The 14,892-nt window shown below is 37.9% G+C and overlaps 1 protein-coding gene across 5 annotated transcripts in view; it reads right to left on the bottom strand.

The window, feature by feature from the left end:
- The window catches only part of syt1 (synaptotagmin 1), a 414,399-nt gene that overhangs the window by 96,823 nt on the left and 302,684 nt on the right, over positions 1-14,892 (bottom strand). For all 5 annotated transcript variants that reach the window (XM_008110941.3, XM_062982655.1, XM_062982654.1 and 2 more), the window contains one exon: positions 10,876-11,060. In XM_008110941.3, the coding sequence (XP_008109148.1) occupies positions 10,876-11,060 (185 nt within the window). The remainder of the gene's footprint in view (positions 1-10,875; positions 11,061-14,892) is intronic.

The following is a 14,892-nucleotide window of genomic DNA, read 5'->3' as shown; positions in this document are numbered from 1 at the left end:
AGCAGCAAGGAAGCAATGAAATAAGGAAAAGGCATCTCTTGCAGGATATGGCAAGCAACATTTTTTTTCATAGCCTGAAACACAAAATGTCAACTTGATATTTATATATTTACTTAAAAATCCGATTGAATCAAATTGCCTTGTCCAGGGACAAATGTGGGTAAACATGCTATTAAATAGGCAAGGTTGCAGAGTCATTCAATTGAAAACAGTTGTGCATGCTGTGAATTACATTTCAACTAAAGCAAAGTGTTTCTGCTAAAAATACTGCTATTTGAAATCATGTTGTTGTGTGCAACTTCTTCATAAGATGAGATGCCAAACATTTTCAATGTTTTTGTTTTTGTTTGTCATGAATATGGAAGCAAAGGTATCACCACGCCATTAGCCGATGTACGTTTACAGAAAAGTAGAACTCTTTTATTCTCTTTTTATTTTTACTTGTTCTCATTTTAAAGACAGGCTGAACCAAATTGATTTAAAGAGACATTGATTTTAGCACAATTATGGATGAATAGCACACACAAATTGGAGTGTGTGATAAAACAGCAGTCTTTTTTCTAAAAAGAAAGGCATAGACAGCCATTACCAACACAGATTTTATAAAAGAGAAAACACCGAAAGCATTGATTTGAGTTGTATTAGAAAGCTCAAGTTTGCATCACTTATAATTTTAAATTCCAAACATTGGCAGAGCAGTCATATGCATGACTACTCAATAAGCCTTACTATGAAGTATGTGTGTTTAGTGTTATAGCCTAGAAATCTAATACAAGACTACAATCCCACATAAATGAACCTAGAATTAAACATCATTGAAAATGTGTCTGAGCAGACAAATGTAGGGTTGTGTTTCAATTGTACTCATTAAAGTAATGGGACATGCTAACCACAGTTCATTTATTCCATTGTTTTTAAGGAAATTGGTCATACTCAGTACTACTTTAGTTTGAATGAAGCCAAAATAAGTTTCATTATGTATGATCTCATTTGAGGGGAGAGGGTAGAAAGGGAGGGGGTTAGAAATTGATTGATAAATTCCCAGATAATATGACAATATTAAACATAGCCACTTGTCTTCTTTGGTAATATGATTTGCAGTATATGAGGACAAATAATTAATAACAGCCATATCCCTACAACTATAGTTCAAAAGCCAAATCTTTTCACAAATTTATCCTGTTTCCTATTACAAGATGAACTTCAAACTTCCCAAATTTATATGTGTCCCAAATTGGCACTGATAGCAGTCGGGACAAAAGGATATAAATTATCCATTTCTTATAAAAATAAATGCGACTCCAGCTCAGTTTGGCTTCCCAGATAAGACTAATGCCACAGATTACGCAGCCTACAGTTGCTTGATAAATTATATTAACAAAAAAGATGAATTATTTTATGTTGGTTGCTTTAAAAACTTCATTGCAGAAAATTGTTTATTGCTTAACAGCCTCCCTTGCGGCGCCTGTAGATTATGAAAAGTGGAAGGAAGTGCAGTTCATGACTTTACAGCTTCAAAGTAAAAAAAAAAAAACTTCCAACCAACTTGGAAAAGTTATAGAAATGAACAGAAAAAAAAATCCAGAAGTGCTTCATGAGTCAAAAATATGTGAAAGGGACTAGTGATTAAGGACTCCATCACACAACTGATTGTCAGTGTTGTAGGATGGTTCTGCCCCACTTGAGGCACGGAGCTCCATGCCACCCATCAGATGATGTAGGCTTATTTTCAGTGGGACTCCGTGGCTCAATTGAGCTTCCCGTGTTCTATTTGAAACCACTGGGCTAGCATGGGGGGAAGCAGCACAGCGATACTTCCCTACATGTGATAGGGAAGCGTTGCTGCCAGAGAGGCAGGGAACAGGGTTTGCCCCATCGATTCACCATGGAAGCTGGAAAATTGATGCAGGGGAACCTCATCAATGTGATGAGGTCCTTAGATGCTGCTAGTCTAGATCTGTACAACCAGTACTGGCAACCCATGAAATTTATTCATCTTATTATACATTTCTTTACTGTATTTTATAAATATTATGCTTCCTTGCTCTGGGATTTCTATGGACATTTTAAATGGAGATCTATGAGAGGCAGAGTAAATGCAAAAATAAATTTCTACCCCAAAGAAATTTACTCAAAACAGGCTGTTTGGTGTAACTGTTTCCATATTGGACTATGACTATGGAGACCAGGAACATTCACACTCCCTCTGAAATAAAAGCTCTGTTGCAACTTTAGAATACCCTTTCTTTCATATGCTACTTATGGGGTTCGCAATAGCAATAAACTAGGAACTAAAAGTAGAACTTGGAAAAGTTATCTTTAGGTCACTGGTCATGGTAACTGGGGATTCAGAGAGTTGAAGTTGTCTTCACTATCATCATGGAAGAAAGGCATGAATACATAAATAAACAGGTCCCCCACAGGAACCTTTCCATGCTCTGGAAAATAGGATGCTTGGGTGAATGTGGTTTCATTCAGTGAAATCTTTTGTTCTGTGCACTCGTACTGTCTTTTCTTTCAGTTTCTGATAGTCTGCAACAAATAACTCACTCAGTTGTGACTATGAATTGAATCCATTGTCACATAACACTTTTCACTAGAATTTGCAGAAGAATTACTGTCCTCTTTTGAAACAGCACATCTTTCTGTATTCTCCCATCCTCAAAAGTATTTTCAAGGATTTTTCACAATGTAGACTTTTAGGAGAGAATCTTTGGAAATTGAGTGGTAACTCACAGCTATGTCAAAACCTAGGATGTTTCAATTTAAATCAATCAAGATCCCTTTCCAAAAATACAATCATAGTGCTATATTCCAATTAACTGCCATGGCAACATCTTATTGGATTCTGGATTTTGCAGAAGAATCTTTAGTATTCTCAGCCAGAATGCTCTGGTTTCTTATTGAACGAAATCTTCTAAGATACCACTAGAGATAGCCATGGTAGCTAAAGTAGATTTCATTGTTCTGTGCCATTTCTGACTGTATGGTGACCCTAAGATGAATCTGTTATTTCTTGGTAGAATTTGTTCAGAGTGCCCTCTACTGATTCTGAAAGTGTGAGTTTCCATGCCTGAGCAAGGATTCGAATTCTGGTGTCCAAATACATAATTCAAGCCACTTGCTGTCTTAAATAAAACAAAGTGCTGCAACTGTGCAGCATGAAGGGGTCCCTGGTTTATTTAAGTCAACTATCAAATCTCTAGTTAAGGTGTTTAGCCAAGTGAATAATAACATGAAGTTTTCTGTGCTACTAAAAACTAGTCAGTGGTATGAACATGTAATGAATAGAGAAAGAATACAGCTCGGGAACATTACTTTGTTGAGTTACAATTCTTAGGATTGTTTAACCAGAATGGCCAAAAATGTTGCCATGATTCTTATCGGCTCTGGAAGAAGCTATCACATCCAGACCATAGGCTCTCATTGTAGGCTTTCACGGTCGGAGTCAGATCTCTTGAAAGAATTGTGCAGTATGCAAATACTTTCCTTCTTTCTGGCAGGTAAATGGAAACAGGAATGAGGCTTAGAAGAATAAATAATGCCAAGTCACTATGTCCTGATCCAATCAAGAGATATGCTCTCTGAAAAATCAAAGTATCTAGCAAGTGAGAAAAATTCAGTCTGATGTAAATTAAATGGCTGAGATATTGCCTTTCCCTCTTCTCTAACACATTGTGACCTAATAAAAGACAGACTGTTGCTGCAGTTATTCTTCAAGAAATAAAGCTAATTTTTTAAAATAATTTTCCAGTGCCACTGATATGATTAAGTCAGCTACATTCCCAAAGGCTGAACTTAAGCAAGGAATTGGATGTACCAATACATTAAATTCAGAGTCATTAAATCAGAACCTATCAGAGATCTCTGGAGCTGAATTGTCTCCCTCCACCCTGTCAGTCTTAAAAGAAAAAAAAAGCAGCTGAAAATTACAGAAACCGCTGCAGGATTGCTTTGGACTGATAAACTACACCTGTGAATGTTGTGAAAGGAAGATACTTCAAAATAATGAACCAAATATTTTCTCAGGTACACCAGCCACTTTAGTACTACATAGGTTTGCAACCACAGCTAAATGTCTGCTTGGTTAACTTTGATATGAAAGCAAAAAAGGAAACCAAACAATGCACAAAATGTTTTATGCATATCGAAACTTGAGCTTTCCAATACCTTCAGGCTTAATGTATGTTTGTTACAAAAAAAAATGAAAGGAAAAACCATGCAAAACTTTTAATCCTGCTAAATAAAAAAATCGATTTAGTTCAGCCCATTGATGTGTGTTAAAGCTATGTATAAATCTCAGCTGAGGAGTCACGCTGTCAGGAGACTAAATATATCAGAGCTTTATACGAGGTGTGTCCAAAGAGCAAAATAAACCTACCGCAAGTGACAATCCAGAACAGTCATGAGACACAACATAGATAAGGAGGACATAGAAGGAAGAAATAAAAATTAAAACATCCACACACAAACATTACTAAAACCACGGAGAAATGACCATTTATACATGTTGTTCGCTTCCTACTGAAGCCCTTAATATCAATATGGAGGAAAACCTATATAGACATTGAAGCCACTGAACTCCATAGGGCTAACTTATGTTCACTTATAAACCTGCAATTAATGTAGGCTGTAATTCTTTTTTTTTTAAAATGGATTGGACAACTGTCAAAGGGAAGGGCATTGTATTAGGAGACTTTTGAAAGACTTCCCTGCTCTTCAAAAAACAACAATCCATTCAAACAGAAAGCTCAAAGTTCTTTGGGGGGGGGGGGGTGTGTGTATTTTTTCAAGATTTTTGCTCCCTGTTGTTAGACTGAGATAAGGCTTTTAAACAACAGGAAGTGACCCAGAAATCACTTCCTGTTTTTTTAAAGACCAGTTCTTTACTTAAAATGGCCCTCTAAATGTAGAAAAAGTTCCCTCATACTCCATCTCCAGAGTGTCTTTGGGAAAATTCAGGGCAGGATTTTGCAAATCTCTGTTATACATGCATAAAGATTTAAGCTGCAATCCTGTGTACATTTATCTGGGAGAAAGTTTCTACTGAACACAGGAGAGTCTACTTATAAGTAAATGTATGCAGGAATGCATACTCACATAGTAGGTGACTGAATGGTAAAGAGGACAAGGTTCTTGCACCTCTAACAAGAGCAGGAAATTGAAAATGTGTAACTTGTGCAATGGGTTACACCTGCTGAAGTATCACCAGAAAGCAAAGGTATCAATATTTTAGCCACCCATATGGACAATTTTGGTTTTTAAAAAAATATTTTGGAGTTTGGAATTCCAGAGATGCTCAACCTGTATTTAAGTTTTTATGGAAATTTGAGGACCAATCAGAAACTTCAGCTTAAGCTCAGAAAATGCTTTTTGGGTCTATTTTGAAACAAATTTAAAGGATGGAAGGTCAAACTTCTCTTTGGTTCAGATTATAAACAAACCTATCCATGTCAACCTAGACAACACTGGGTAAATTTTCTAGTATTCTATATTTCAAACACTATGGGATATATACAGGAAAGTTTTTGAATGGTTATTTTGGTTTAGTGATAGTTTCTGTTCTGTGAAAGAAATGAAAGCATGTATTATATTGAACAAGAAATGAGCAACAGGTTTCTGACTTTTGGCTTAATTGGAAAAGTGGTTCCTAATGACTTCTATGTAAATACATTGATATATTTGTAAATGTCTACACTGCTATTATAGCTTTTTGGTCATTTATCCAGGTCAGAAAAATATAATGAAGAACACTTAATATATAATAAAATTACAAATGTCACAGAATATACAGAATAAAAAGATATCCCCAAGATATACACATTTTTTCCTAGAAAGAAATGACATTGTTACCATTAGTATTGTTAGCAATGTATAACGTGATTTTTGTACAGGTCTCAGACAAGAGCAATCTAGAGTTTTTCCTGTCCTTAAGTGCACAGATTTAATCACAATTGCCATAGTCAACTTGGTCGTTAAGAAGGAGCAAATTACAATTAGTATGTAAATGAAAACCATTTTTTTCTGAGATAGAATTGAGATATCTGCTGAATCATGTTTTTGGATTGCAACTCACTGATTAAAGTTAATCTGCAATTTAAACTCATTCAGTGCACATTCAGAAACATTTGCAGCTAATCTATGAAGACATTATGGCAACATAATTTTGGCTAGCATGGATTAGAGACAAAAAACCTAGTGCTACCGACATCCCAAGTCTTTTTCTTCTCTCTTTTAGGTAACAGGTAATATAATAAAATCGGAGCTTGCAGCAGTTTATTTTTTTCTAAACCCAGAATACATGTAAGCCATTCCAAATGCTGCTGGTGTTATACCTGGGTCTGGGAATCACTGTCCCAAATCCAATTGCTACTCCCAACTGGAGTAGATCCATTGAATCAGTTTTGTGTTCAGAAGATATTCTGGCTCCAGCTGCTACTAGGTTTGCCACTTGCATAGTTACAAATCTGAGCACTAATCAACCCACTTGCCAGTCCATGAGCTACATGACACAGCTTATTTTCTGGGCTTTACTCCATGATAAAAGATATGGGATTTCACTAACCAAGTAATGACTTAGAATTTTAAAAGCTGAGAGCAGGAGATTGAGGACAAAATTCTGAGCCAGCTAACTGACCCAAGTGAAACCTTTGACTAGGCTTTTGCAATCCCACTGAGTAGCCAAAGGGTTTGAATCCTACTGGCTAGCATTTCTCACTCTTTCTCAGAGCCTGTGCAAACCATATCAGCTTCTGAGAAAGAGAAGCTAGATCAACCATGCCAAAGCATGGCACGCTGCTTTGCCACAAGCAACAAAACTTCTCCTTGGTAAGTCAAGAAGTCGTTTTAATGAATGGTAATTCTAATTTATGAGAACATATGAGAAATGCTTGCTGGCTCTGCCACTTGAGGCAAAAAACTTCAAGAGGGAGCATTGAATGGAATCCACGGAAGAAACGAAAGACACATTTCAAGATGCTCAAAAGATGATTGCTTATTGATTAAAATAAAGTCTGACACTGAATCAAAATAAAGGGTATTTGGAGAGATAATTGCTAATTTAGTCTTTGGCTTCTTTTCAAAATAAAACTGAAAAATACATCACCTCTCTTGTAGGCACTTTCTGTACTAAGGAACTTCAGCCCAACTTATATGATGTACTGAGAGGGATCAACCAGATATCAAAAAAAAAAAAAAAAGATAAAGGTGATTAATTACAACTTTATTTCAGTACAGTTGGGAAGATACAAAGACATCACAACTTGCCTTATGAAAAAATAGGGAAGACTATGAAAGCAGATGACATATACACATTTACCGCTCAATTGATTAAAAAGGGTATTGAAAAGTGGGAGAAGTATATTCTATACTTGTGATAATGTCAATCTGAAATGTATCCTGAGTCAGGATAAAGTGCGAATAGTAAGTACTGCAGTTGCCCAAACCTGCAGGGCAATCTCCATAACTTTATCCCAATCCTCTGAGTTTATTCTCAGTTTGGACTGACCTGCACTCTAGCAGCTTGCTATGCAAATAATAATAATAATAATAATAATAATAATAATAATAATAATAATAATAATAATAATAAACATCAACAACAGTATTCTGCTAATATAGTGGTTCTCAACCTATGGGTCCCCAGGTGTTTTGGCCCACAACTCCCAGAAATCCCAACCAGTTTACCAGCAGTTCTGATTTCTAGGAGTTGAAGGCAAAAACATCTGGGGACCCTCAGGTTGAGAGCCATTATGCTAATGTGTAGTAACAGTAACTAGCAGCACAGGGAATCATTACAATAACGTAAGGGAATTTCTTTCCTGGTCCCAGATGGGGAACCAGAATAAGCCTGGGGAATTGAATTCTTCAATAATGGGAGAATAGGTGACTTGTGCTCATCGTCTGGCTAAGAATGGCTGGGTGAAATTCTGTGAGATTTGGCTCATTCATTTTGAGACCAGGATTCCCAGTTCTCACAAGGCAGTCTTACCAGCAGCACTTGAATAGGAAGTCATGATGTTGGCTTACCTTACCTTTCTCCATGATAGCAGACAGAAACATGCTGAAAATGAAGTTTTTAACTAAAATGGGACTGACAACTCATAATTGTGCTTTTTGTACCACACATACTGTTCTCAGTTCATCTCCCTAGCCAATTCTCCTTTCTTTAATTTCTGTTACTCTTTTCCACTCTCATAATTCTTCCTCAGAATGCCATTTTTGTCAAATTCGTAGAAGCACTTCTGTTTTAAAAGAATGATTTAGCAGGCCAAATCTACTTCTGCTTGCCAATACAAAATAGGTATTCAATGCTACAGTGTTCTCAGTCCTGGAAATAATACCCTACAAGTACTTTCAATTGCAACCATTTTTTTTTAGCAAACCTGCTCCTTATGGAACAGTGTGGATACTATTTCTTCTATAATAAGAAAGACCAGGAACTAGCTGAGCTACTTCACAGGATAATGCATATAGAATTATATCAGTGATTTGTGCAGGTTTTCTATAGGCAGCGGCTTTACCTGTGTAGACTTTTAAAAATAAATGTATCAAAGATGGTAATATCAGGAGGAAAAAAACCCTACTGTTCATATTACCTTAGTTTTGCATCAAATAATGAATTTACTTTAAGGGGACTATTTTCACCAATTGAATTCCAGTACAGGTTCATCAAGGAAGGGAAAAATCTGGCCAGGAAGCCCCCACTCTGTAATTCTATGCATATAAAATAGCTGAAGTTTATTAGTGTTGAGAAAATGGAAAGAGAGACTAAGTCAGTGGTTCTCAATCTGGGGTCCCCAGATGGTTTTGGCCTACAACTCCCAGAAATCCCAGCCAGTTTACCAGCTATTAGGATTTCTGAGAGCTGAAGACCAAAAACAGCTGGGGACCCCAGGTTGAGAACCACTGGAATAAATGAATTTACCTGAACACACCTAAGGCTAAATCTTGGGATGGTGTTGATGGTCGAAGGTAAGCTTCTCTAGTGACTGCTTCCCCAATGACTCTGAGTTCTCAGAAATAAATTAGGCCTTTACATGCGGAGTGCAAAGATCTTGAAGAGGGCTCTGTATCGGCATTTGGCAGAATATAGTTAAAAAGCAGCCTAAATATTCTATAGACATTAGATCCTGTTTAATCTTGGAAGCTAAGCAGTAGTACTTGAATGGAAAATGGCCAATGAATATCAGATGCTATAGGCATTTCAGAGGAAGGAAACTGGCAAAACCACCGCCTAAAAAAACCCCATGGGATTGCTGTAAATGGACATGGAACTTAAAAGCTCTTGTGGTTGGGAACTCTGACAAAGGTGGATTCCCTTCTTCAAGGCATTTGTAACTGCATCTTCTGAATGTAGTTACAGAGCCCTTTCCAGGCTGTCCAGGCTGTCCTGCTCCAGGCGCTCAAAGCCATGACATGGGTGTAGTTTATGTGTGTGTCATTATTCCCGGATATATAACTGTATAGGAATTAATGACTACAATATGCTACTAGACCAGATTCTGTAAATTTTCTTCCTGTGCTTTTTGAAGGGCGTATGTACAGAGACAACACCATTCACAAGATTTGGAGTAAATGCAGATCCTCTTCATCTTTTAAACAATAACAATAAGAATATACTTTCTCCAAAGAATCTAGGGATCTGTCATTTTAGGACAAGGTGAGAACTCATTACTGGCCCATTCAGAATACTATTGTTCTCAAAGATTTTTCTTTGATAAGCATGACTGTTAAAGAGAGCGGCATTTGGCTATTAGCTTTATTGTAAACAGACCTGAAGAGTCTGTAAAGAGTGTCAAACAGAGACTAGCAGTGTAATCCTCATGCATGTTCACTAGGCAGTAAGCCCCACTTAATTGAATGATTCTCACTTCTGAATAAACACACTCTGAGATGGGCTGTAGAAGAATAATCTTTAGTTAGGAACATCAATGCACAATTAATATCCTGTTCCACATATTTCTGAGTTGATCTATAGCAATGTAAACATTGTGGGACTGCAAACCAGGGAAGTCAAATGTAAATTAAGGATGCAGTAGTCCTATATACATGTATCACATCATAAATCCTACTGAAATTAGTGCACTATCTTTGTAGTAAACATGCATAGGCTTATGCTATGTGATTTCAGAGTTAACAATTTTTCCAAAACAGATTCCTGCTGTCAGGCTACTGATGGTCTTGTATTCTCTTTCATAGGACTTTATCACTTAGGGCTTTTTCCCCATGCTAGGATTCTGCCAAGTGCAGTCAGGACAGTGCTAGGGCCCCTGGTGGCATAGTGGGTTAAAGCATTGTGACTTGTAGGTTGAGTTGCTGACCTGAAGGCTGCCAGGTTCGAATCTAACCCAGAGAGTGTGTGGATGAGCTTCCTCTATCAGCTCCAGCTCTATGCGGGGACATGAGAGAAGCCTCCCACAAGGATGGTAAAAACATCAAAACATCCAGGTGTCCACTGGGCAACATCCTTACAGATGGCCAATTTTCTCACACCAGAAGCGACTTGCAGTTTCTCAAGTTGCTCCTGACACACACACACACAAAAGGACAGAGCCTGCCAGACCCCATCACATGACGCAGGGCTACTTTCAGTGGGTCTCCATCCTGGCAGTGTGGTCAGAGGCAGACCTGAGAACATGCGTTTCCCTGCGAAGTCAGGGTCAGTGCTGGAGGAAGTCAGGGGCAGCCGGAAAACATCATGTGAATGTAAAAGGATGAAGTGATGTTCTATCCCAGGGTTTCCCCTGCTACTGCACAGATTCCCCCCCCCTGTTCCTTGGCTTATAGACCTCCATCTGATGAGGTCCTCAATCACTCCTAGCAGATTCTAAATTTCAAATACAACATAATTAAAAAACAAGATATATACTTTACCTGATCTTTCAGGTTCTTGCCTAAATCTTTTACATCTTTCATGTTAATTGCATTCTTTCCTCCCTTCTCCTTGCCCTTCTTCTTGTTTTTCTTTTTGAACAAGCATTTCTTACACAGACAGAAACAGCAGGTAAGGACTAATAGGATTGCAACTATGGCTATGGCTATTAAGGCCCACGGTGGCACTGTGAAGAAAACAGACAAAGAACAGGTACAAAACAAAATTGCATGTTGTTAGTAGCCATACCATTTCCTTTTTTTAAAAATAAAAAAACCCCAACAAATAGGCAAATACAGAACCTGCAATTTCAGCAATACATGTAAAAAATTCAGAGCAAAATCACCTCTTGAATTTCACATGATTCTGTGCAATATTTCCTGTCACATGAAGAAAATGTATAATATGCATTACAAATATGACAATGCAGTATAAATTATCTTCACAGACAGCATGCAAAGTAGGAGACATCAGCATAAAATATGTGGTCCTTGGGTTGACAGAATTATTAAATCCTAGCTTTATAGTTACTCTCTTAACCCACCTTGCATCATGACCTGGAAAACAAAGCTAGCTTCAAGTCAGCAGATGATGGCTGGGAATTTGGTCTCATCCAGAGCTTAGGAAAACAAGTGCATGTGATCGAAACAGTCAAATATAATGAGAAGCATTTCTCTAGTTGCTGCTGCCTTTTCTTGACAATGACTCAGACTCAGGTCAAGGTCATCACTAAGCATCAGCCAAGGGCAATGATTGCTCAAATCAAAGATATCCATATCACTTAAGCATTCATAAATTCCTGGCACTGTCAGTGTTTGGAGTAGAAAACAAAACTGTGATGAAGCGATGTTTCATTAAAAAAAAAGTATCTGAATATAAACCCAATGAAGATGATGTAATAAATAAATATATAACTAAACTATGGTATACTCATTATAATAACTATTTAGCTTAAATAGCTGGGCATGTTTAGCCTGCAGAAGAGAAGGCTGAGAGGAGACATGATAGCCATGTACAAATACGTGAGGGGAAGTCACAGGGAGGAGGGAGCAAGCCTATTTTCTGCTGCCTTGCAGACTAGGACACGGAACAATGGCTTCAAACTACAGGAAAGGAGATTCCACCTGAACATCAGGAAGAACTTCCTCACTGTGAGGGCTGTTCGGCAGTGGAACTCTCTCCCCCAGACTGTGGTGGAGGCTCCTTCTTTGGAAGCTTTTAAGCAGAGGCTGGATGGCCATCTGTCGGGGGTGCTTTGAATGCGATTTCCTGCTTCTTGGCAGGGGGTTGGACTGAGGTCTCTTCCAACTCTACTATTCTATGATTCTATGATTCTATGATTTCTATATGAAGATAAAAAATTCATTAACACCTTGTAAAACAGGAAAGCAGTCATGTGCTCAACCTTTCAAATCCACAATATATTCTCTAAACAGCTTCATATATGTCTCATGTACAGTGCATATGCAGAAAAATAAATTGTTTGGGTACGGGTATAGGTATGAACTGAATATCTGATAATAGGAAGCTGTATCACAGATATTTGGTCACAGTGACTCATTTCTAACCTGAGGGCAATGACAAGATACATGGAGTATGGACTATATTAAGTTACACTACTAGATGCTGGCTGATACCAGTCCTAGTGATGTTCTTGCTTTCTCTCTTTGAAAAAGTTACAGGCATGGATGATGATTTACATAAACTCACCTAAGCCATGAATATGCTTGAGCCATTTGGCTTGCCATCTGAAATAATTGCTCATGGTTGACCAGAAATGCTAGACCCAGGTGAGTGAGAGTTGTGGCTGCAAATGCTAAGGAACAGTACACTTGCCTTGGCCAACCTGAGGAGGCTCAACCTCTGCCCCCCCCCCCCCCACACAACCATGGACAGAAGGATGGGTCAGAGACAAGGAGGACCTCCTTTTATAGTGGATCTGAGAATCCACAGCTTTCTCCCTCACCTGTCCTAGGAGGCTTCTAATTGATATTATCCCTTAAAGCCATATTAGTCTGACATGCCATCAATATGAAGAAGTAAGAAATGTTTTGTTGTAACTTTACATTGCACAAAGTTAGCAGGGTGGTTATACAGTTAGTGGGGCATGCAGCTATGCCTGTTGGTGTCCTACACCCCAAGAGAGGGGGGGGAGGGTGTTGATTTTGTCATATTGTCCAAGCACTTTGAATTGTCCTTTGTAGTATGGATAACACAAAACTTCCCCTTGACCTCAACTAAAATTGGTTTTCTGTATTGCCTGTATTTTCCCACTCTGCTACTTCTGCCCCACCTCAGTGAGGAAATGGAGAAACCACATGTGGGAGGAGGAGACTTGTCCCTTTCTCCTTCTTTTCCACTTTCTCAGTTTCTTCTCCAGGCATAAACCCACATGACTGTAAAACTGGAGGTAGCCAATCAGGTCTCGAGCTACTTCAAGAATGCAATCCTTCTACATGAACTTGCTACTAGCTGTCTTGATTAATTGGAGGCTCAATGTTCTGGGATCAAAGTTTCCATGCTGACTTGAGGCCTTCGGCTATGAGATGATCTGCTCTCTTGCTATTTGTGAGAAGGGGAGAAAGTAGGCATGTTGTTTGAGCGTAGTTTTATAGGGAGTAGGGAATTAGTTTGTGAGTCTAAAAATTGTCCCTTTCAAACTGAAAATTTCAAAATCACTGTTCTTATATTATTAGATGCATTTATTTATTTATATTCCCCCTTTTCCTTTGGTACTGAGAGCAACTTGCAAAAAGTAAAAAGGATACAATTAAAACAGTCAGCAATAAAACATACAAATGGGGAGAACATATACAAACTTGTAAATATAAACTGAATAGAATTAACCGAATGTATCATTTAGTTCAGTGTTTCTCAAACTGCACTCCTCCAGGTTTTAGACTTAAGCTCCCAGAAATCCCATCCATCTTATCAGCTGTTAAGAATGTTGGAAGCCGAAGTCCAAAACATCTGAAGGAACACAGTTTGAGAAACTCTGATTTAGTGAATTAAGGAGATTCAACAGAATTAGCAACAATTTTAAGACAATGTAAAGAATAAAAAGTAAGAGCAATCCAGAACTCTTACTTTTTATTCTTTACATTGTCTTAAAATTGTTGCTAATTCTGTTGAATCTGTTATTAAGAACTATCATTTTCCAAAGGCCTGTCTAAACAATTTATGTTGAGCGTATTAAAGTGGGCCCGCCACAATCGTTGGTGTTAGGGGTGCACAATAGACTCATGTTAGGGGATGTAAAGATTCCTAGAGAGGGTATATTAATCAAACCCATAGATAAATATTCAAATCTGCAAAAGTCAAATCTACAAATGTGGAGGACCAACTGTAATTCAATATTAGCCAGCTGGTTCAGAATTGGGATTGTTGTTTTTCCTAGTATCTTTCAAACATTTTTTTTAAAAAAATCCAAAATTTAAAATGTTAATGTAACTTTTTAATGTGCACATTATGTATCTGTGTCCATTTGTTGTGGTTGATCTACAATGGTGAGGGAAAGTACCTTCCACACTAATGCTGATCCCTATAAATAATTTGGGGTCAAAACGAAGTTTGGATGCTACATGTTTGCTTATATTATTTTCTTTCTTGATAAACCCAGTCTCCCATCATTTGATATGAGTTCATGGTCTAGAAATTTCACTTCTGCAGAAAGTTCCAGAAATATTTTCCCCAAGTTGGGGGTTTCCAGGGGGATGCATCTTTTGACAGAAAGAATATGAAACATGTAGGCAAGAGGATTGATGGAGATTGCATGTGTCAGATATAATGACATGCTTGTCTCTCCCAAATGACAAAAACCTAAATATAACATTGTCCTGCCATTTGACTGCTGGCAAAATAGGACATTCTTCCTTCCCTCTTCCTCCCTTGCATCTCCCTGCATCACCTGAAAAACTTTTCACAGAGGGTTTCCAGCTTCCCGTATAAGTCTTGCGGATGTAGGAGAATTGTGGGAAGGGGAAAAGGAGATTTTTCCTTCTGGTTTCATTGCCTGAAAG

The sequence above is a fragment of the Anolis carolinensis genome, chromosome 5 (assembly GCF_035594765.1).
Source record: "Anolis carolinensis isolate JA03-04 chromosome 5, rAnoCar3.1.pri, whole genome shotgun sequence".
Lineage (NCBI taxonomy): Eukaryota > Metazoa > Chordata > Lepidosauria > Squamata > Dactyloidae > Anolis > Anolis carolinensis.
The sequence above is the reverse complement of the archived record's forward strand: the minus strand, read 5'-3'. Positions and strand labels throughout refer to the sequence as shown.